The 25,401-nt window shown below is 33.5% G+C and overlaps 1 protein-coding gene and 1 pseudogene across 5 annotated transcripts in view; one reads left to right on the forward strand and one right to left on the reverse strand.

Moving 5' to 3' along the window:
• The window catches only part of LOC145263799 (uncharacterized), a 1,000,930-nt gene that overhangs the window by 901,999 nt on the left and 73,530 nt on the right, over positions 1–25,401 (forward strand). For 4 of the 5 annotated variants that reach the window (XM_080120860.1, XM_080120862.1, XM_080120863.1 and 1 more), the window contains one exon: positions 15,395–15,466. The exons of the other annotated variant lie outside the window; for it this stretch is intronic. In XM_080120860.1, coding sequence (XP_079976986.1) covers positions 15,395–15,466 — 72 coding nt within the window. The remainder of the gene's footprint in view (positions 1–15,394; positions 15,467–25,401) is intronic. 5 annotated transcript variants of the gene reach the window in all.
• On the reverse strand, positions 1,103–1,220 carry LOC145264098 (5S ribosomal RNA; annotated as a pseudogene).

The following is a 25,401-nucleotide window of genomic DNA, read 5'->3' on the forward strand; positions in this document are numbered from 1 at the left end:
TGCTCCTGCTGTTCTCTATTCATGTGATTTTGGCACGTCATTTGAACAACCCGTGATTCGTGTGTCCAGAACAAGAAGCAACTGATTATAATTTAGATCAAGGTTTCCCAATGAGGAGTTGGGTGTTACAAGATTTCATATGGGCAGTGGCTAAATTAATCATATAGAGGGTTCCTGAGATTCTTTTGGGGGCTAGGGGTGGTGAAAGACTGAGAGCTTCTAGTAGCATTACTAGGTGTTTCACAACCCATTTTCTTTGGGATTCACAGTTCATGTGGAAATTGATTGCATCACTTATTTTTAATTGGAAAAATTAATTAAAAAAATCACACCCCATAATGTTGACAAATTAAATTTATTTTTATTTTAATTATGTACTACCACTACTACCAATATTATTATGTAAGAATGCATGTAGGGAGGAGGCAGTAGTATGTATCTGAGTGTTCTAAGACGAGTAGGGTGGGGGGGAAGGTTGGGAAATCCTGATTTAGACAGGCTGGCATGTTGCTTTTTTTTTTTTCCTTGGCTAAAAGTCTTTATATAAAAAAAAAAAAAAAATAGAGAAGTTTTTATTTTTTGGTCTTTATGAATCGAAATTTGGAGCAATTAAATAATTTGTTGATACATTTTACTTTTTATTGTCAATTTTTGTAAACATTTACTATTTTTTTTTTTTTTTTTAAATTTACCATTTTAAAAACGTGAAAAAATATTTTTCTTTTAACATATGAGAAAAATATATATTTTTTTTGTATGACTCATATTTTTTGTTTTAATATTCCTCCAAGTCTGGACCCCCCCCCCCCCAAAAAAAAAAGAAAATTTGTTTATTTTTTACAAAGATTTTTAGAAAAAAAAAATAAATAAAAAAACTGCAGGAGTAATTTGTTATACCTTAATTTGCTGTATCTAAATAGTGGAAGCCTACGTTCAGTTTCGAAAGACAATAGATACCCCTTGTAGGGGGCAGCTGTGCATGTAATTGTAAGGCAAGGATTGTGCAATCCTCACTCACACCTCTCCTGAATCGGCACTGCTTTAATCCAGTGGCAAGGAGAAGTCCAAGACGATTGAAAACAATGACGAGATAAGCAGAGAGCACATACAGCACCTGGAATTCCCAAATGGTCACCCATTTTAGTACGAACCGGGCTCAACGTTCCTTAACTTTGGTGATCTAACGGGAACCAGTGTGTCAGTGTGATTATACCGTCTAAATATTACATGACTCATCAAAAATAGTTGTTGTGCTTTGTCATGCATTTGTTGATCCTTAATTTATCGTATACTAGCAGGCCGCCCGCCCGCCATTGCCTGGTCATAAAATATACATAAATATTATATTCTAATTAATACAGAATCCTTCTTTATTATGAACAGAAATACCGTAGGTATTAAACGTAACGTTAAATTCCTTTTTAAAAAAAAAAAAAAAATGAAATAATAAAAAAATTTAAAAAAAAAACGGAAAAAACTGAGACATGTATGTGGGCATTTTGTTTTTCTAAACAGTTCACTTCTTGTAAGTAAAAATAAAAATACCCGAGCTGAGATTGAAATCAAAACCTAAAGACAGTGAGTCAAGTATGATAACCATTAGGCCAGCTTGGCACGACCTTTAAAAAAGTGTTTTTAAACTTACTTATTCTTAACATAAGTAATCTGTCATGTGAACGATTCACGCATAAGCATTTGTGAAACAGTTGACAAACAGATAAAAACGACGAACCCCACCCCCACGAACCAATTTTTCTTAATTTTTTTTTTCTTAATTTAAAATTTTTCTTAACTTCTTAACAACCCTTTATTCCAAATGAAAATCGGTTAAAAAGTTTTCTACATATCTGAATACCTTATATACCAAATTTCAAGTCTGTAGATGAAAAATTTGTTGAATATATCAGTTGAGAAATGTCCTCACACTCACACTCATTTTTATAGATATACTAGCAGGCCACCTGGCGTTGCCCAATCATAAAATATGCATAAATATATTTTAATTAATACAGAAACTGAGACGTGCATGTGAGTATTGTTTTTTTTAAACAGTTCTCTTCTTGTAAGTAAAGAAAAAAATACTCAAGCTGAGATCGAAACTGAAACCTAAAGACAGTGAGTCAAGTACAATACCCATTAGGCCAGCTTAACACTATCTTTACAAAGTGTTTTCAAACCTACTTATACTTAATATAAAGAAGCCGTCATGTTTCACGGCCGCACATGTGCATTCGTGAAACAGTTGACAAATCTGATGACTCTCAAGTACCAATTTGTCAATTTTTACCTCATAGCAGCACTTTTTTCCGGATGAAAACCGATTTAAAAAAAAAAAAAAAAAAAAAATCTTCCATATGACTGAATACCCTATATACCAAATTTCAAGTATGTAGATAAAAAATTTATCGAGTATATAGGTTGAGAAGTGTCTTCTCTCACACACACACACACACACACGTACACATACATTCTCACTTTTATAGATATATAGATAAAGAGCAAAACCGGTTGTAAGTATTGGATTTCAGCATTTTCACTCCAAAAAGGATTGATATGCCGTTAAAAAAATAATAACTTGGAAAAAGTTCAGTGTTGATCTCTAGGGATAAGGAGGTGCAGAAAGTCGGGAATTTGTTATTCAAGGCGGACAGCCAAATCATCTGATCCCCCCCACTTCCTTGCTCACTGCTCTTCCAATCGTGTCCCATAAAGAAAATGGGTGCAACACAATCATTGATTGCCAACCTCACCAACCGACGTTTAAGTTTGGTTCTTTGCCAAATTGAGAAATGTTTATCCAATTGGACCAATCTACCAACCGTGAACATGTGAGAGTCAAAAGAAAGACCAAGTTAAAAGCATTGTTGTCTTTAAAGAGGAATTGAGGAATTGTAGATAAGATAAGGGAGAGGTATAAAGGCAGAAATCTATTATTATTATTAGCTGGCCACCCGGCATTGCCCGGTCATACAATACACTTATACATGATATTTTAATTTATGCAGATTTCATCCCATCCATAGCCCTTGAGCCCCTGGAGGGGCATAGGCCATTTACAACTTTTTGTAGATGTTTTTGTAGCAAGGAGTTCTTTTTACAGGGTGAGGGTGCTGGCTCCATGCCCAACCTTCCCAGAAGGTACATACAGCGCCTAGCCTTCCCAAATGGTCACCCATCTGGTACTGGCCAGGCTCAACGTTGCTTAACTTTGGTGATTTGGTGAGAACTGATGTGTCAACGTGATTGTGCCGTACCTATGCAGATTGCGTATGTATTATTATAGAATCAATTCTCTATTGAATATTGTATATTACGAGGAATAATTTGCCCGGTGGACTAATTCACAAAAAAATAAAAATAAGAAATAATAATGATAATGTTGTTCATCAAATTCTACCTGGGGTAGTTTACAATATCACGTCAGCTGATATTTGGGCTTGATGATGAATGCCCTGGAAAAGTCACTTCTGATTAATATTTAGTTTTAAAATATGCAAACGAAGAAATGATTTGCAGCCATTTTAAATGGTACCGCTTCTTTTATCGTAAATTGAACACATTAGTAAGAAACAAATTAAAATAAAAATGGTGATGAACAGACTTCAACAGGGGATCATTCGATCTGTAGTCGAAGGCTCTACCACTGAGCTATATATCCAGATGGTAATAAATCTGTATCCTTTTAAGAAGTGATTTGCTGAGCTTTTATTTTTTTCCTTTGGCCGGTATAATGTAAAATATCACCCTGTAAAAGTTCTTTTTTATCTCTAAGAAAGAAAGACTAAATTTAGGATCGGATCTTTTTCGATTTTCGATACATATTGGATGAATTTCTGTACAAAACATATCTAAGAACACTGCCAGGCATATAAATTAGCTTTGTGTGAAATTTGCAAGAGATAAGCTCAGCTGTTTCGGAATCTATAAGGAAGGAAGTCACATGCAAAGTGGCTTTCGTATAATAGTAGAGATTATTATGATTTATTATTATTATTATTAATATTATTAATGATATTATTATTATTATAAGTGTGTATAACTTTTGGTGTAGATCTGGCTAATTATATAAAGTCTTAAACTATTGGGCAAATAAAACTGAAATTAACAGCAAATAGTAATCATACACCAAAGATGATTTACAACAAGTAAAATCTTTGTTTGGATGGATGAATAATAATGCGTACAGACATATATCGGCAAGTTGAAATGCAAAATTTTTCTTTCTGCGCATACCCAAATTCTATTAATTTCTTCAAGTTGCTTAATATTAAATCTTTCTATTTCTCGATAGCTACATTGGTAGAAGATGCGGCTGGAGCACTAAATGTTTTGCTTTCAATTCTAGCCAGTGGCACCCAAGTAATGTTTTACAAAATTTTTTTAAATCATTACTATTTATTAGGTACAATATAATAATGTAATTAGGTACAATATAATAATATAATAGTGCTCGTCTGAGATCTAATCTCTGGTCCTCCCCTCACATATCTTTCATGATAAACACCCGTCTAGCTGAAACCACTGTCAAATATTTTCCCCACTCTTTATCTGTGCCAAAACCAAAACGTAGGTTCCATGAACAAAGCTTCTTTCTTAGAACTGCACGCATGTGGAACTCTCTTCCGTTTGCCTGTTTCCCACCTGACTACAATGTCTTCAAGTCCAACATAAACAAATTCCTGATGAACTGCCCCCTTAAGTAAGACACTTTATCAAATCTCCAATATTAACGATTACTACGATACTATCCCATTGATTACTATACACGCAATAACCCTTATCACTGAGTGGCTTCCGGGCCTTGATAAGTGGTGACTACCTTGTAAAAAAAAAAAAAAAAAAAATATTCAATAGAGAATTGACTCTGTAGTAATAAATACAAAATCTGTATGAATTAAAATATATTTAAATGTATTTTATGACCTGGCAAGGCCAGGCGCCTCCCACTATTATTTGCATAAAGATTTTTCGGTTTTCCTTTTTCACATACTAGTAAAATACATGTTAGAGGATGGGTACTATAAGCAGTAAAGAATAGCTTTAGTTTTAAGTTTAAATTTTATTTCCACTTAACAAAACAATATTACCGGCATAATCATGTTGACACACCAGTTCCTGTTAGATCACCGAAGTTAAGCAACACTGAGCCTTGTCGATACTAAAATGGGTGACCATTTGGAATACCAGCAGTCTGTAGAGTGGTGGTTCCCAACCTATTTTGGGCCATGCCCCACCTAGGCATTTCTAAAATCCTGATGCCTCCTCTTTGTGAGATTTAATATATAATATGATATAGTTGGGAATGACTGCTGTAGAGGGATGGGTGCCGCCAGGCTATTTTTGCTCGAAATAATGGAGCGCTCCCCCCCCCCCATGAACTTGAGGAGGAACAATATGTATAGAAAGCATCCTCATCTGAAATCAAATTTTATTCTTTGCATTCATCGTTTTTCAATCCTCTCATAATATTCATGATAATTCAACTGACAATCCATCCATCTCAGTAACTTCTATCCTCGAGTGGTTCTTGGGCTTGATAGGTGATGCCTGATTAGTTTGTAAAAAAAAAAAAAAAATGCAAGTCTTTCTTTTTCTTTTTTTCATTCACTTGTTAGTGCGGGTTTTTTTTTTTTTTTGTTTTGTTTTGTTTTTTGTTTTTTTTATGGAAGCCAGCACTTATCAATGCCAAAAAGCCACTCGAGGATAAGGATTAATGAATGTATTGTAAGATGGTTACTGAGACAACCGCGTATTAATAGTTAAGTCTTCGCTCTTGTGTGACATTTGTTTTAGACTTGATAGAAATTCAACGAGTGACTCCTGATGAGTTTTTTGATGAAAGTTAGTTGTAGAAATGGGGTAGAAATTGATTATTTGGGAAGGGGTGCTCAACAAGAACTTGTTTGCATTGAACTTGAAGACGACCATGTCAGCTGGAAAGCAAGTCAGTAGAACAGAGTTCCACAGGCAGACAGTTCTAGGTAAGAAACTCTGTTCATGGAATTTGCGTTTAGATTTAGACACAGAGAGTGGGGGAGCGGGCTGTTGATGGTTGTTATAGCTAGTTGAGTGGTTTTTTTTTTTCTGTGAAAGTTTGGTTAGCAGGGCTCTACATTGCGAGTGAAACAGTCGCATTTGCAAGTGATTTTTCAAAATGGCGACTAGAAATAATGAAACGCTTATCTTTTGGCGATTGTATTTCTTTCACTGACAATCTTCCAAAGCTCACTATTGAGTGAAAAATGTCTTTTCAACTTTTTTTTTTTTATATAACGAACAAAGTTAAATTAATTAAACAATAAAAGTTTAATAGAGCAATATACTTTTTTTTTTTAACGAAGGCTGTTTAAAAAAAACATTTGAAGAAATTAGAATGTTTATACCTTCAAGTATCAACATAAAATTTATTGTATATTTAGAATTACACTTATTAAAAAAAAAAAAAAAAATACAGAAAAATATTTATGATGTACATACTCGTCATAGAACGAAGATGTCATATTCTAAAAATCATGTGGGTTTGGCGAGTAACTTTCTATTTGGTTAGTAAATGAAAATATTTAGTTGTCAAAGGTCAACTAAAGATAAGTTTGTCCATAGAGCCCTGGTAAGGGAGTATCATAGATTTAAGCTCAAATGAGTATCATTATCAAATCATTGTGTTATGAAATAAAATTTGTCAGTTTATGTTGGTTATGGTAATGTGCTTGAGATCATTTTTGTCTGCGTCATTTGAGGTCTTCTTTAGCCTATCTTTATCTTTGGTTACCATCAACCGAGATATATATGTAATATTATCGACATCCAAACCAAATGTTAGGAAGTAAAAAATGAAAAAGAAGAAAAAAAAATCTAAAAAAAAAAGAAGAGAAAATAAGTTTATCAGCAGAACAAAGATATAGGAAGTTGTTCACAAAGGAGCACAAAAGAAAGCTAAATTAGGATATAGTGGTGATTTTAGACAAAACGACCAGATAATAAATCAATATATTTAGAGTTAGTTTTAGGGGGTGTAAATAAGTTTTGCAACAGTTCATGACGGTTAAGGATCGTTTATGGACAGTTTTGAGTTTGCGACAGTTGAGGACAGTTGAGTCAGATACAGTCAAAAGCAGGTTGTCGCTCGGAGCAAATGGGGAAGTAAATTGATGAAGTGAATTTTATCAATTACGTTGGTTTATGTCATTTTTTTGATGCATCATCCTCGATCTTTTTCTTCGATTACTCTTAACTGAGATATTTATATATCTATGTATACTTTTTTTTTTTTTTTTTTTTTTTTGATTAAGCCCTGATCATAAAATCATAAGCAATAGACAGCGGCTACTAAGCTAATTAGGGAATGCATAAAACTTAAGAATACCATGATAGTTAGCCAATACAGAACTCTGGAAATGTGACAGTGATACATGTGTATTCACACAGTTCTGAGGCAGCATGTTCAGGACTGCAGAACACAATGCGAAAGGCGATCCATGTGTGATTATGCAGAGGGTGTAATGTGAATGTATATCGTTGCAGAATATCATTCAACATGTTCATACCACTGCAACATCATAAAAGCATGTTCCCTATGTCTTCCACTAATTTTAGTAGATGACGTCATTCAGTGTGCACAGGGACAAACAACATGACAAGATCCAGAGAGTTTCAGGATCATATGGATATTCTTTTTTCTTTTTATGATGGTAGTTGGGTTTTACTTATTTTTTTTTTTTTTTAAGTATTTCAACCCTTTTAAGGTTATTGAATGCCAAAATGCAATACTCTTTGTGTAACATTACGCACGTTTACATGTAGACACACGTAGACCCAACCCGTTGTAGCAGAGTATGTTGCAAAGAAAATAGGACAAATAATAACTCGATTCCTGTTTTTTGTAACAATGACATTTATTTCCGGGTACTTTCTTGAATAAAACGTAACTGTGCTTCTTCCCTCTGTCCTCTCGAACGTCATTGTTGGTCTGTGCACACGTTCATTCTAGTTTTTTTTACCGTGACGTCACTTCGCACACGGGTCGGTATTTGCATATATATACTTTGTTACATTTGGAATTATTTGTTATGCAAGATTGAGTGTACAAAACTTGCCAATTTTGTATCCGTAACTGGAATAGGAAATTTTATTTTTATTTATTTTCATTACAAATATATTTATTACATTTCTGAATTTTTTAGATGGAGATTGATAATTCATTATTTATATTCGAACTGTTGTTCTCATATTCAGTGTTATTTTTATAACGGTTAGGTCGATGTAACCTCTGATCTTCTTCAGGTATATCTTGTTGAACTCTGGAATTTTTCTATCAAACTTTGGAATTTTTCTGTCGAACTGTGAAACTTTTCTATCAAACTTTGTAATTTTTCTGTCGAACTGTGAAACTTTTCTATCAAACTTTGTAATTTTTCTGTCGAACTGTGAAACTTTTCTATCGAACTTTGAAATTTTTCTGTCGAACTCTAGAATCTTTCTCTCGAACTCTGGAATTTTTCTGCTGCATTCTAATCTGCACAGGATTTCGAACAGAACTCTTCATTTAATCCAACGAGTTAGCATGCTCTCATTATGTCAGTTATGATTGGATCGGAATCTTAAGAAGGTCAGAGGTTAATGAAAAAATAACTCTAGAATTTTTCTGTCAAACTCTGGAATTTTTCTGCTGAACTCTGTAATCTGCACAGAATTTCAAACAGAACTCTTCACTTAATCTTCTTCAGGTGTATCTTGTTGAACTCTGGAACCTTTCTATCGAATTTTCCTGTCGAACTCTGGAATTTTCCTGTCGAACTCTGGAAACGTTCTGTCGAACTCTGGAAACGTTCTGTCGAACTCTGTAATCTGCACAGAATTTCGACCAGAACTCTTCACTTAATCTACTGAGTTAGCAGGCTCTCGTTCTGTCAGTTATGACTGGATCGAAATCTTAAGACGGTCAAAGGCTAATGAAAAAATAATATTGAAGATGAGAATAGTTGTCTGAATAATCCAAGTAATATGAATATTTATTATAATTGGAATGTTTTCTTTTTTTACGAATACTCCAATCTCTTTAACAGGGATTCCACCCCTCCCCCATGTTAAGAATGGCTTTTTAAATGATACTTCCAACACTGAGAGTAAAAAGATTCAGGCGGTTGTATATTGTTATAGGACTGCTTTACCTACCCATTGATGGACTCTTCCAAGCACTCTATCAATCGAGAGCCAAGTACTCTCGGGGATATAGGAACCTTACCGATATCTGACTGAAAAGTAAAGCCTCGTTTACGTCACCACTTTTCTCTGTATCTTGTTCTTTTCTTTCTTTTTTTCATATATCTTTATAACCTATACCGTGTTCCGAGTTTCGTGATGTGAATCTGGCTCAACATCAGTTTCACATACTGATAGTAACCAGATTCAGACGGTTGCGTACAAATCCAAAAAGGTTTGACTCAGAACATGCAAAGGAATATTGCAGAAGCAGCATTGCCATTTTCGCTCTATTGGTTTGTGGTTTCACATTTTTGCTTACAACATGCACAGGCAAAGAAGACTAGAGGATGATGGATTCTGGTGCAGGGTCCTCCTGGATTTTCATCAGAACTCTTAACTATTGGATTTAGTTGAGCTCAACTAAATGAACTGAGACAGAAGCCTAGAAAGTTGGTTTATAAGAAAGCTGAGGTGTATCAATGTACGTATTAGATGGCAAAGTCTATTCTCTGGATTCTGGTGAACTGTTAATCCATGAATGGATAACCTTTTATAGAACTCTTATGTCAGTCAGTGTTAATTTGGTTCTGCATTAACTACATCTCCTTTCAGTATTGCAGTTCTTCTTAATATAACATGAAATTGCATCTGGTGATGCGGCCCCAATTTGAGATCTTTGAGAAATCTGGAGACAACCCTAAGTTATCACAGCTTCCAGATTCATTCTAACCCAAAGTAGTGGCAATAGTAGTACACATCAGGGGCCTATTAATTTTTTTTTTTTTTAATCCTAAACAAGGCATGCCATTTGGCCTCAGGGAGCTTGGATTTGGGATCATGTTTATAGGGGACTGTGTGGGGAGTTGGGCAGCTAAATATATGTTCACATTATATTTAAACTTCTGCATGTTAATACAGTCAAGGAAGCAAGAAACAAGGAGGGAATTCCAAAATCTAGCAGTCTAAGAGAAGAAACTAGTAATATTAATAGAAGGCTTTCTAGCATCTGGGTATCTCAGCAGTAAAGGGGTGGGATTTGGCTGCTTGTCAGGTTAATTAGAGGTATATACATCATGAGGACACATCTATCTATTAGTAAAAACATTGGTTACCACATGACCTTTGACAGGTTGTGGTTGCATGTTAATTTATACCACACTATCCTCTATTATTTCATTGCAATCTTGCTGCACCAACACGGTTTTGTCTGAGAGTAGAAGAAAAAAAATGACCAACTTGTTTATGGAGAAACAGAAATTAATTCTGGTGACTTTAATCTCATAATCAAATTATATTTTTTAAATAATTTTTTTAAGTTTGTAATAATACTTGAAACTAATTGATTAAAATTTCATACATTGATCTTAGACTGGAATAATGATGTAGTATTTTTGGACTAGACTTATGATCCAGTATTATTGGATTTAACTAACGGTTGGATGCTATTCGACTTGACTAACGGTTGGATGCTATTCGACTTGACTAACGGTTGGATGCTATTCGACTTGACTAACGGTTGGATGCTATTCGACTTGACTAACGGTTGGATGCTATTCGACTTGACTAACGGTTGGATGCTATTCGACTTGACTAACGGTTGGATGCTATTCGACTTGACTAACGGTTGGATGCTATTCGACTTGACTAACGGTTGGATGCTATTCGACTTGACTAACGGTTGGATGCTATTCGACTTGACTAACGGTTGGATGCTATTCGACTTGACTAACGGTTGGATGCTATTCGACTTGACTAACGGTTGGATGCTATTCGACTTGACTAACGGTTGGATGCTATTCGACTTGACTAACGGTTGGATGCTATTCGACTTGACTAACGGTTGGATGCTATTCGACTTGACTAACGGTTGGATGCTATTCGACTTGACTAACGGTTGGATGCTATTCGACTTGACTAACGGTTGGATGCTATTCGACTTGACAGAAGATTTAGTATTTTTAGTCTGATGCCATTAGGAAAGTTATGTAATGAATATGAATACATCCTCATTCCTTTTCCCAAGAACATGATTTTAGATTTTCTATAAATGGAATAATCAAAAAAAAAAAAAAAAAAAAAATGGCAAGAATCTTGTGGAAAAATCCAAAGTAATAAATTACACAAGATTTGATTCATTTTTTTATGAGTAGCGCTTAGGTTACAGAAATGCGAAAAGAGAAATTGTAGTAGCCAAACTACGTATAGGACATGCAGCTAATACCCACAGTCGTTTATTCAATGGTGAAAGTCTGCAATATGCTTAACAGAATCCTCTAATTAAACACATATTAAAAGACTGTCAAAATCTGCAACAAAGCTGAAAGAAATATGACTTGAAAAGTTGATAGTCATCAGTTCTACCTTTGGGATAAACACTCATAAATCATATGTACAATGTCTTTAAATAGAATATTGACTGCCACTCTTAAAGTGCTCTATTTGTTTATTTACAAACAAAACCTTTCCATTAATGAGCACAAATTTAGCCATATTTAACCGTCAATTTGGCATAAAACACTCATTTAAGTTTTACAGCATAAATAAATACAAAAATTAAAACAAACAAAAAATAGGCTAGTCTGAATCAAGTACATTAAAAAACTGTCAAAATCTGCAACAAAGCTGAAAGAAATATGACTTGAAAAATTGATAGTCATCAGTTCTACTTTTGAGATAAGCAGTCGTAGATCATATGTACAATGTCTTTAAATAGAATATTGACTGCCACTCTTAAAGTGCTCTATTTGTTTATTTACAAACAAAAGCTTTGCATTACTCTAAATAAGTAGTGAGCGATATAATGAGAAGAGAGGTTTATATATCGTAATCCACATTTTATTTATTTTTGAAGAACTCAAGAACTTTGTATAATTGCATACAATGATTTCCGTCTAATTTGTTTCTATGAGCAAGGAAAAATGTCTTTGTTCTAACTATCATCTTAGCTGGAATAAGTATTTTCATTAAAAAACAATGAAACAAAATAAAATGTATTCGTTCCCTCAACATAGTACATTTTTTTTTTTTTTTTTAAATAAGCTAGTCTTAATCAAATATTGATTTGTCAGTTGGATGGCTATTTGGGTCTGATTTTGAAAATATGGCAAAATAACTTTATATGATAAATTGACAACGTTACTAAAGATATTATATATTGATACCCAGGGATAAAGCATCAAATTAAATCACAGGTTGGGGATGGAGTCAACATATTCTATGGAATTTATCATCTACAGATTATTTATTTACAAAATATATATCCACAAAACAAATTCATCTACAAACATATTATACAACACATACAACATATTAAATACTAGCTGAGCTACCCTACTTTCCAACCATACCAACTAATTAATATACAAGCGATTCTGTTGTGGTCCCGTAAAGGTTTGGAAGAAAGACACAACTCTATATTTAGTGGAATTGAAATATATTGAACAAAAAATCAAATACAACAAATAAAAGGTGTCAGTATACATCAATCCGACTGCCAAGTATGCATAACTTTTGCCTAACCATCGATAAATGTACTCTCCTAGTCTTTATAGCAAGTGGAAGAGTTCATTTTTATTTGTATGTTGAACACCACAACACTTAAACAATAAGATAACTCTTTAAGAGGATTGATAACGCTGGTTGAAACTGGCCAGAATTTGATTATTTAAGAGAACGACTAAACAAGTACTTGTTAGTATTGGACTTGAAAACGATCATGTTGTAGTAAGTTGAGAAGCAGCCTTGTGGTATCATGTTCCACAGACGGGCAGTTCTAGAAAATTTCATTTGGCTTTAAACACACGGAGGGAGAAAGGAAAATTTCTTTACAGTGGTTGCAGCTGAACGAGTTTTTACTGTGAATGTTTTACAGGATTGGAACCAGAAATTGTATATATAGATATCAATCTGACTTCCAAATGTGCATGACTTGTGCATAACCATTGAGAGGCATACTGTCCCAGTCTTTATAGTGAGTGGAGGAGTTTGTTATCTGTAAGGTGGGCGTCACAATGCATGCTTCCTGCTTTCCGGCTGAGTACAATATGGTTGTCTTCAAGTCTAACGTAAATAAGTTCTTGATGAGCCGTTCCATATAAGTTAACAAATTTACCGAATTTTCATCACTAATGATTACTATATTTTCCAATTTCTAGTGTACACTCTTTAACCTTTATCCTTGAGTGGCCTCTTGGCCTTGATAATGTGGTGATGCCTGTGTAAAAGAAAACAATTATTTCAAAATGGCTGTTAGCACATTCGTATTATTTGGATTTATCAGACTAGTATCATCGTCTAGAGTGTTATTTTCACAACGCTTCGGTCGATGTAACCTCCAACCTTCTTCAGATGTATCTTGTCAAACTTGGGAATGTGTCTGCTGAACTCTGTAATTTGGACGAAATTTTGAACGGAACCCTTTATTTACTTCACCGGGGTGGCATGCTCTTGTTCCATCCGTCGTGACTGGATAGAGGCCTGTGAAGTAAACAAAGAGTTCCATTCGGAATTCCATCCAAATTTCTGAGTTTGACAGAAACATTCCCGAGTTCAACAAAATACATCTGAAGAAAGTCGGAGGTTACATCAACCGAAACATTGTGAAATTCACGCTCAAGATGAGAACAGTAGTCCGATGAATCCAAATAATATGAATAACCAGTCCCCATCTAAAAAAACAAAATTCAGAAACGTGAAACCTTAAACATTATCAGGGATCACGTGGAAATTGCGAGCTTGCTGTCGTCTCCTATCTGCATATAATTTACTGTTCATGATATTTTGTTTTAAAATAATATATTTTACTATGTGATATGATTTGGACTACTGTTCTCATCTTGGGTGTTATTCCGATGCTCTTTTTGGCAGAAGTAACTAACTTCCGACTTCCTTCAGGTGTATCTTTTCGAACTTAGAGAATTTGTGCTGAATTTAGAATAGAACTCTTTATTTAATCCACGGTGGTTGACAGAATGAGAGCAAGCTACCTCCGTGGAATAAATGAAGAGTTCAGTTCGAAATTCTGTACAGAATCCAAATTTGATAGAAATATTCCTGATTTATGTTATTTGGATTATTCAGACTACTGTTCTCATCTTGAATCTGATTTTTGCAACGTTTCGGTCGATGTAATCTCCGACCTTCTTCAGGTGTATCTTGGCGAACTCAGGAATGTTTCAGTTGAACTGTAGAATTTGGATGAAATTTTGAACGGAACCCTTTATTTACTTCATGGGAGTAGCATGCTCTTGTTCTGTCAGCCATGACTGGATAGGGATCCTAAGTAATTCGCAATTGTATTTTTTGGTGGCCTACACTGAGAATTGAAACATTCCCAAGTTTGACAAGATACACCTGAAGAAGGTCGGAGATTACATCGACTGAAATGTTGCAAAAATGTTATTCAAGATTAGAACCGTAGTCCGATGAATCCAAATAATATGAATGCTCATCTTCATCTAAAAAAAGAAAAATTGTATTTTTCGGTCGCGCTCACTGAGAATTGAACCTTCAGAACATCTCTTTCACAATTGACTTTTTTCACATTGATATCACATTGATATGTAATTAATTTTCACTCATAATATTTTAGATATTTTTATGAAGTACATCTAATATGAATAAATAAATAAATAAATAAATATGTATATATATATATATATATATATATATATATATATATATATAATGGATTAAAAAATCTTTTATCAATAAAGTTTTTTATAATCAAAAGAAAAAAAAGAAAAAATATATATATATTTCTTTTTTTTTCTTTTGATTATAAAAAACTTTATTGATTAAAAGATTTTTTTTAATCCATTACAATTGGTATATACAAACCAAATTTGTTTCAAGTAAATGATTAACATGTGTGTGTGTGTGATTCCCCACAAATTTTGATGATGCATGTGTTTTATTCATGTATTTTGGCTAAAATTAACAAGATTGCTTTTTTCTTTTTTTTCTTGTTTTTTTTTTTTCTCTTAATCCTAGTTTTTTTTTTAAAGATGAAAATTTAACCATATTTTACATTTTTGTTTTCATTATGTTTATTGACTCCAAGCAACTCTTTTAAAAGCGAATCTAGCATTTTAGCTTTTTAGCTTTTAACTTGCCTTGTTGCGTGGGTGTGTGTTCTTTTGTCCAATTTCTGTTGTTTCCCCAGTGATGACGCCCTGCCGACCTTATTTTCTAGGCTCATGCGCGTGTTCTGGCTCGGTTATGTACTGTTCAAGATGAACTTTATCGGGATGGCCAAGTTTCACCAGTGAGTTGCAACTGTACTTAGCATGTTTATTTAATTGTCTAAGCAGCAACCTTCCCTTTTGTTTGTTAACCCTTTCTTCTTCCCCTTAGATCAAAAACACTGACAGTTTTTATGTAATCAACGCTTGAATCTGTGTTTTGTGTTTGTATCCGTATTTATTTATTTTTTTTTGCTTTTGTTTATTTTCTTTTGTGTGTGTTCATATGCAGATATGATTTTAAACGTTACAACTACACGAATTCAACAATGCACCTCAGCATATATTATTGAGCACGGGTGACACACATGAGACCATCTGGACTAAATCATGATAATGCCTCCCCCATGTACGCCCAGCTGCGTGTAATTGTGAGGCCAGGGTTGCACAATCACCAACCACTCCTCTCCTGAATCAGCAGTGTTTGAGTCCAGTAGCAAGGAGAAGTCTAGGACGACTGGAAACAATGCCGAGATAAGCGGAGAGCACATACAGCACCTGGAAGTCCAAAATGGTCACCCATTTAGTACTGACCAGGCTCAACGTTACTTAACTTCGGTGATCCAGCGGGAACCGGTGTGTCAACGTGATTATTAAATCATGTATGATGTAAAAAAAAAAAAAAAAAAAGAAAGAAAAAAATGAAAAATCACTTCGTTTTTGTCCTCTTTTTCAACACTGGCATGTTTCCATTTTTTGCATTATTATAGCATTCTACACCCCCCCCCTTTTTCCCTTTTTATTTATCTATCCTATACAAACATATGAGGTGCCTTTTAATAAGTTTGCAAACTTTTTTCGTACGGACACTTTTCTTGATATTACACACATATGAAACTCTAGTCTCCTTCAAAGTAATTTCCTCCAGCTGCAATGCACTTGCTGTACCATTCCATCAACTTCTGGAAGGCCCCATGGAAGTCCTCTTGTGTGAGCGTGCCAATGACCCTCGTTACAGCCCCTTCCATCTCCTCATAATGACAGCCTTTTCCTTGAGCTTAGAGAATAACCAAAAGTCACAGGGAGCAAGGTTTGGACTATAGGGAGGGTGAAGAGCTGCCTTGATGCTCATCTTGGTCACGACAACATCTTTTTTTCTGATCTCCTTTGAGCACCCTTAAGACAAATTTTTTGCACCTTCAGCTTCTCGCAAATAATTGTGTGTACGGTTCCCACACTGGCATCAAACTGTGTACTTATTGTCTCTGGAGACATACGGCAGTCCTTATCCATGAAATTCTTTATTTAGCCAATCAACTCTGGTGTTCTGGCTTTCTTACTCCTCCCACGTCTCATTATTGCTCACACTCCCTGCCTCTCTTGAATCTCTTATGCCAGTCAAAAACTGATGCTAGATTCATGCAAGATGGTTCAAAAGCAGTCTGGAATGTGTTGAGTATATAGGTTGAGAAATGTCCTCATATACACATACATTCTCACTTTAGTAGATATATAGATATACATTAAAAGAATATATCTTTTACTATCAAAAGGTGTGTGTGTATAAGTTGAGGGTTTTTTTTTCTTGCTCTGACATTGATATTAAAAACCTACTTTTTTATTTAAAAATTATTAAAGCAAACTTCTTGGTATACTCATATAGTCATGGATATGCGAGCGACAACAAGAAGGTTAACTAATTTGCATATTCATTTGAAAAACGAGTGTTCATTAATTATTCATTTTTTATAATTTCTTATTGGATGATTGGCTTTATTTCAATATTTTTACTCTGAATTCTATTTATGTATAGTTTCTACATTCTGAATTGTGCAGAATTTAAGATGAAAACAATCTAGCACACGGAAATATATAAAAGAAGTAACCATGTCAGCGTGTGTGCAAAAAGTCCGTTTTCTGCTACGTTCACCTGACATATATATTTTAAATTAGGGGCTCACATTTGCCAATATCTATCAGTAAAAGTGATGCTATGAAACTAACTGGATTCGAACCTGATACACGTAGGTTGTCAGTCTATGTCATTATCTACTTCAACACAACCGGCCCTGTCGGTGGGGTATTCAAATACGCCAACTGCCCCCCTGCAGAGGGTAAAAGTCCCTCAATGGGGGTCCTAGATATGACCTTAAACTATATCCAGTGGTGAGGCCCCAGCTTGTGGGCTTTGGAGAGTGTGGAGCCACCCTTTAATTACCATTGCTCCCAGGTCCACTCTGACCCAGAGTGGTAGTACCTGTTAGGGTCCCAACTATGGGTTAAATAGAAACTGACGTGAAAACAACAAATATATTCTATTAAAAAAAATTTTTCTTCAAAATCTTTGGATTCGGCATTAAATAACCCGAAAAGGGTTGATATGCCGTAAAACAAAAACAACCAACCAATCAACACAACCACCTCCCCTTTTTATGGGAATCAAATCACAACAGAAGTAGAATTCTTTTTTTTTCTCCAACCCCTCACCCCACTCCGAGAGTTTAAACGCTATTAAAAATATAATTTATTTTTTTTTTCTTTTCTTAGGAATTGTGATTTAGCAGACGGTGTAAATCTACAATAAATATTAATATGAAACCATATTTAAACAAGACTGAGGCTTTAGCGTAACACCGTAGCACATATCTATAGCATCTTAAAGCAAGAGTTTTTAATATGATTTTAAGTTTTATTCAATGTATATGACGTTTCTATAAAAAAAAATATAACTTATGGTAATTGCATTTTCGATGGGGGGGGGAGTATGATGAAATTCCAATGCAAAGTTTGATTCGTGAAGTGAATTGTAAATTTCAAAATTGTATCTGCTCTCTCACTCTCATATATATATATATATATATATATATATATATATATATATATATATAACTACTTCATTTAATCACATAAATTAATATACGAAAGTATAAATTTATGCGTAAACTTTAAGTATTTACTTCAACAGTACTCAATACGTATGTAGAGCTAGGTAGTAAGTTATAAAAATATATATGGAGATTAAGCTACACAGAATATTCCGCATTTCATCCACGCTAGTATTCCTCAGGCTTATGCCTGAGGAATCATAGCTTAATTGCCATATATATTTTATAACTTACTATATATATATATATATATATATATATATATATATATATGTTTCAGAAAAGTGTGATGCAATACATCTACTGGTATGAAAATCCAGTGATTATTGGTCTTACAAAATATTATTGGCTGTAATACTTTTATAAAGACAATTCCAGCTAAATAAAAATTGCTCAATATACCAGATAGAGCAAATAAATCAAATTAGTAAAAGCGAGATAAGACACTGATAGAATTCAAATGAAAAATCCTGATAAATATTACTTGAAGTAATACTTTCAAGGTGATCCTAGCCAAAAAGGAAAAAAATATTTAAGAATAGAGCAATATATAAGTTTTGTGGTTAAATTTTAAATTCTGAAAAAACAACATATAGAGACATATATTCGATTTAAGAATTTATTGTTTGAAAAAAGGAATATATAGAAGGGGTTATTTTAATTTCCTTAATCCATGGATTTTCAACAATAGAGGAAAATGAAATGCGTTTTTTTTTTTTTTTTTTTTTTTTTTTTTTACATAGGCATCACCACATTATCAAGTCCCAGAGGCCACTCAAGGATAAGGATTAAAGAGTGTACAGTAGAAATTGGACAATATAGTAATCATTAGTAATGAAAATTTGGTAAATTTGATAACTTATATGGAACGGCTCATCAAGAAATTATTTACTTTAGACTTGAACACAACCATATTGTAGTCAGCCGGAAAGCAGGAAAACGGAAGACAATTCCGCAGGCGTGCAGTTCTAAGAAAGAAGCTTTGTTCATGGAATCTACGATTAGGTTTAGGCACAGATAAAGAGTGGGAGGAATTATTGATAGTGTTTACAGCTAGACGAGTGTTTCTTGTGAAAGTTTGGCGAGGGGGGACCATAGATTGAAGCTCAGTCGAACACTTTCCATTAAAATAACGATACAACAGAGACAAACTCGCAACATCTCTTCTGTGAGATAGAGGTTGCAAGGAGGAGAAAAGGACGTCTCCTACGAGGCTACGAAGTCTATTTTGAACTCTATCAAGGCAGGACAAGTCCTTTCTAGCAGCTCCTGCCCAGATGTGGCAACAGTATTCCATCCTTGGACGTACCTGGCTCTTATATAGATAGAGAATAGCATCAGCAGTGAGATATTTACCGGATCGATAGAAAGATCCCACCATTTTTCCAGCGGCTTTGGCAACAGATTTGATGTATGTGTTCCATTTAAGATCAGGAGTAATGGTCAAGCCCAGAAGCAAAATGTTCATCTGCTAATTTTGCTTTTCAGCACAATTATTGAAAATAGTTTTTTGAGTGGTTGTGGATAATTATATGGAAAAAATTATACGAAAAGAGAAGTTGATACAACCTGGGTAATCCATTATCGGAAGGAGTCCAATGTCATTCGGGGTTATGAATCCTGGTGGGCAGAAAATAGGCCCATATAGCGAAAGCATATTGCTCCTTATTGATTTTTTGAAAAGTATACGGGGCAGCCTTATTCGTTGTTGCGTTGAGTGTGTGTTGGTTGATGTAGTCCAAATGCTTTCTCAGTGTTGACAAAGTGTATCCGATATTGGGTGGATATACCATTCCATTGTAATTATCTCCGTGAGTAATAGAATTTGAGCACTGAGTTTGCAATGGACCTTGAAATCAATGGTATAGGTAGCAAAATAGCAAAATAATCCTGGAGATGATATAATCCTGAAGATGGACGGCTTGCTTCTGGTGTGAGCACCGGTAGAAAGATGGTTCGCTTTCTTGTTGATAGTGGGTGAGGGAAGCCTTTTAGATGAGGGAAAGAGAAGAGTGGGGTGAAGTAGAGAGGGGGGGTTAAAATTGGGCGAGCATACAGGTTCTTAATGGAATTTTTTCGGGGCGGGGAGGAATTGTATTTTAGTATTCTTTAAAAGAGTTGACCTCTTGATTTTAAGTTCAAATGGGAAATGAATATTCTTGTGATTTTCAATGGCGGTGTGCGTGATAAGGGGTGAGTGTGCTGTTTTTGTTGTGCGGATGGGTGAGTGGATGAGGTGGAGATAGAGGCGAGTCATGGTCTGAAAATATGGAATGTTTGGAGGGTTACTTATTTAAGTGAGTTTAAGGTTGGGTTCTTTTAATTTTGAGTGTTTCTTTAAAGGTGACTTGATTAGTTGAGATAAATCAGTTCATTACCCTTGTTGTCGTGGTGTGATCTGGTTTAATTAAGTTTGTTTAAATTTTATTTAAAATGCATATATTTCTGTTTGGAGGCGACCTATGGATGAGTTTGTTTTGTTGTTTGTTGTGTTGGAATTGATGTTTGAGTGAGTGCTTTATATACTGTGGTTAATTAGCTATTTTTATAATGGGGAGAATTGATTTAAATGTGAGGCTGGGTATGGGGTCGCCCAAGCGTGGTTGATTTTAACTATTTATATAATGATTACTTGTATATCCATCCGTCAAACCTAAACATAAGTGCAGATATAAGCACATATATATCCACAGACACACATACATACGTACATATACATATATAGACATACACATATACATATACATAGTATACAGTTACGCACAAACACTGATCCATACCATGCATACATAAATACAGACTTATATACACACGTATCCTTATACTAATGCACATGTGCACTCAATTACATATATACATATCATAACGCAAACACGCATATTAGAGAAGGGAACTACTAATACAGCCTCTGATGATATGAGCCATTGTTGAAAATCCATGGATTAAGGAAATTAAAATGACCCCTTCTATATATTCTTTTTGTCAAACAATAAATTCTTAAATCGAATATATGTCTCTATATGTTGATTTTCAGAATTTAAAATTTAACCACGAAACTTATATATATGGGAGGTGAGAATGATGTATTGGTCAATGACACGGAATGACGACCAGGCTATCCCAAGTCTGAATCCAGTTCGTTCCACAAAAATCACTTTCGTTTAGGATGTTAGCAACCTTCACATGGTCCATCTTGTAATCACTAGTGTCTTTCTAGAAATAATTTTGACTAGAAAGAAATCGCGGAAACCAATGCCAACAATAGTACCGTTGGATTCATATGATGAAAATGATTATATATATTGAACACTATTAGGTAACATTTAGAGAGATTCCATTTTATATATATATATATATATATATATATATATATATATATATATATATATATATATATATATATGAGCAAACTATTTCATTAACTGTTTGCTCATATTATAAGCTCTATTTCCTATTTGGTATTATCGAGCTTTTATATCTGGCTGAGATAATTTTATAAATATTAATTATTTAATATTTATAATTTACTTTAATGTTACCATCTTGGATCATTTTGGTAAATTCAATTGTAATTTTCATTTATATATATATATATATATATATATATATATTGTGGGGGAGGGGGAGTATAAGAAAATTCCGGTATAAAGTTGAATCTGTGGAATCAATTGTAAATTTTAAAATTGTATCTGCTCTCTCTTTGTGTGTGTGTGTTTGTGTTTGTGAATTTTATTTGTTCCTGTGTTTAATTATATTCTTTTGTGTGTTGTGTAGCATCCTTATATGTTTATTGTTAAAAAAGAAAATATTCCAATTGTTATGTCTTCTTTAATGACTTGTAAAACCGACGTTTCGGCGAACAAGCCCCTTCCTTCAAGGCACGCAGAATCAAAGAAATGTACGAATAGTGAAAATATAGGAATGTTATTTCCAGAGGAATTTTCAGAAGAAAGTTCATGAAAATTTGCCTTTTCATCCAATCATTTTTTTTTTTTTTCTCACATTTTTCTATCTTCATGTTTTCATAACATTTGAAAAGGAAATGACAAAAAAAAAAAAATATTGGTGATTTTCCAGAATTCCCTCTATATTAATAAACATAAATACATGAAATATCTTTATCAAATATATACCTGCCACAGAACGAGATGATCATATTCCAAAAATCATAAAAATTGGTCAAGTATTTTTTCATATAGAAAATCATTTTTTTTTTCTTTTTACAACTTTAAGCGATTAATAGTAAACCATAGCCATTACAAGGCTAAAAAAAAAAAAAACACTTTCAGATGTTTAAATTTAGTTACCTCTCTTTGTTTATTCAAGATGGTGGAGTGAAACATCCCCATTCTTCATAAAATTTGATTTTCTTAGTTAGAAAATCCCTACTTAATCAATTTACATAATTTTTGGAATATGACATGTTCGTTTTGTCATGAGGACTTACATCATACAGATTTTTCTTTCTTTCTTTTTTTTTTTTTTTTTTTAAATAGGAGGAATTCTGGACAGGAACCAAAATATTTACATGAAAATCGGTTCTGAGAATGTTTAAATTGAAAAAAGAAAAAATACAAAGCTTGTAAAATACTTTATTTTTCACTGTTCATAAAAGTTGGCCCTCTTCATTAATTCTTCATATCCTGAGAAAGATTTCATCAGCCAAAGCTGTAACCAATGGCTAGTTATGGTTGAAACTAACTCTTAGATTGTGTATCTCAAAGACTCTAGTATGAGTCCTAGTATTTAGAAGTATGAAAAGGGAAAGTAGTTTAAATATAATTAGAGGCTCCCTGAATTTGGATGCACCGGTGTTTCTCTCTGAAAACCATTGGCTGTAACATTTGGAATCTTCTTTTTAATCTCTTTATAATAATATTCTGAAATTTCTTCTGATGTTTTGTATATATATATATATATATATATATATATATATATATATATATATATATATATATATTGAAAGTCTTTTGTTGGTGTCTCTATTTACTAACATTTTGCTCTATGACCAGTCTTTTCTGTTGTGACTTGTCCAAGTTTAAATCATGAATATCCAACAGTTTTTTTTTTTTTTATATTGCATTCAATGATAAACACACTTAGATACTGTGTGCAAAATTATCAATAATTCTAACGCACTTCTCTCTTGACATTGCTATTATTTGGCCTGTCCTGGCTTTAAATAAAAAAAATAATCTGTGCATTGTTTTGACAGACATTATCTTTGAGATAAGCCTTACTGATAAAAATCTGAGGGTGGGGAAGGAGTAAGGTCCGGATTGTGTGAAGCCCATTCATGGTCAAACATCCTGTTGATGAGATGATCACCAAAGTGAAAAGTGATGAAATAAAAACTGTTGGAGATTCATGACCGAAACTTGGTGGACATGTCAAGCATAGGATTGATTCCGTGATTGGGCATTTTGGGTGGGATGGGAGGATCACTATGTACACATGCGTGTAATATATATATATGCATGCAGTCAGTGCACATATGCTAGAGCTCTGAATTTGAAAATCATGTGTATACTCTTGAAAAAAAAAAACATAGTGAAATGTTAGCAAAGAGAGACATTTGCAAAAGAATTCAATTATAGATGTTTTGGTGCTTCTACATTATTAGGACGAGATTTTGTAGTCGATAAATGGAGTTTTCAGATAAAAAACAATGGTTTCAACTGATTTTTTTTGTCAATTCTAATAAGTTACAATAGTGGCTTCCAAACTATGCAGTTGGAATTACCTGAATATTATTGAATTATTGAGAAAACAACTTTAATCATATTAGCAGGTGGAAAATTGCCGCCATCTTTGTTTAATTCAAACGGAAAATTATCTCCCAGTTGAACTCTTATGTTTTACGATTGTTTTCATCAAATTCTATTTTTTATTTTCTTTAATAAATAATTTTCTAACTGATCAATTTTCGTAATTTTTTTTATATAATCATTTTAAAAATATGAGGAATACGTAGATACCATTGTTTTCATGTGAAATTCAGTTTTACGATTTTCAAAAATCTCGTCCCAATTCTGTAGAATTGCTGATTTTTTTTTTATCGTTTTATTGTTTCAACTTTCCACATTGTTGCATTTTGCTTGCATTTCTTTTTAAAACACACACACACACACATTGTCCAGTCAAACTCGAGTGTTTAAATTCAATGACTATTAGACAATTCTAATGTTCTAATTGGCAATTTTACAGAAATTATAAAGTTGAATTAAAAATCTCGTATCAAGCAAATTGGTTTTAATTTAAATTTTAAAAAAAGTAATACACACACACACACACACACACACATACACACAAGTCAGAGAAAGTTGCAACCTTGGTTGAAGTGAGTGTCCCTAATAATGGAGGTCTGAACAGAGCTTAAAGAGAGAAACAGACCAAATATCAAGGTCTCATGTATGATATGAAAAGAAACTGGAATCTTAGGGAGATATCAATCATACCAGTTATTATAGGTGTCACAGGGATTATGAAGAAGAACCTGAAGTCCTACCTAACTAATATTCCTTGTGAACCAAGTGCAAAAGAGATCCAGACAATTGCACTTAAGAAAACAGCAAGGATACTAAAAAAAAGCTCTCGGTTGTTTTCAATAAAAAGCAGGACAATGTTAAAAAAATAAACAAAAAAAAAACAGATGTATATTTTTGCCTGACGATGTCTTTTAAGACTGAAACAATAGATTTATTGTAGCGACTTATAATAATTTATTTTATCTAAATTGAGTAAAATAATACATTGCTCTTTTAATTGGGCACTCTTAATAACCTTGTTGAAATTCAATGGTTTTTATTTTTGGATATTTTTGCCTGGAATAAATGAATATATATATATATAGAGAGAGAGAGAGAAAGAGAGAGAATAAATGACAAAAAGTTATATTCCAAAATTCATGATGTTGACCATCTTATAATTTATTCCTTTAATTCAGTTGAGTTATACAATTCTTGACAGTATCTGTTTCGTAGTGCAAAATCAATCACTTAATTATTATATCAATCAATGAATCTATTATACCCTTAACTCAGATTCACTGATTGATATAATAATTAAGTGATTGATTTTGCGCTACGAAACAGATACTGTCAAGAATTGTATAAGTCAACTGAATTAAAGGA

This window comes from Euprymna scolopes, chromosome 39 (assembly GCF_053919585.1).
Source record: "Euprymna scolopes isolate OS-2025 chromosome 39, ASM5391958v1, whole genome shotgun sequence".
Classification (NCBI taxonomy): Eukaryota; Metazoa; Mollusca; class Cephalopoda; order Sepiida; family Sepiolidae; genus Euprymna; species Euprymna scolopes.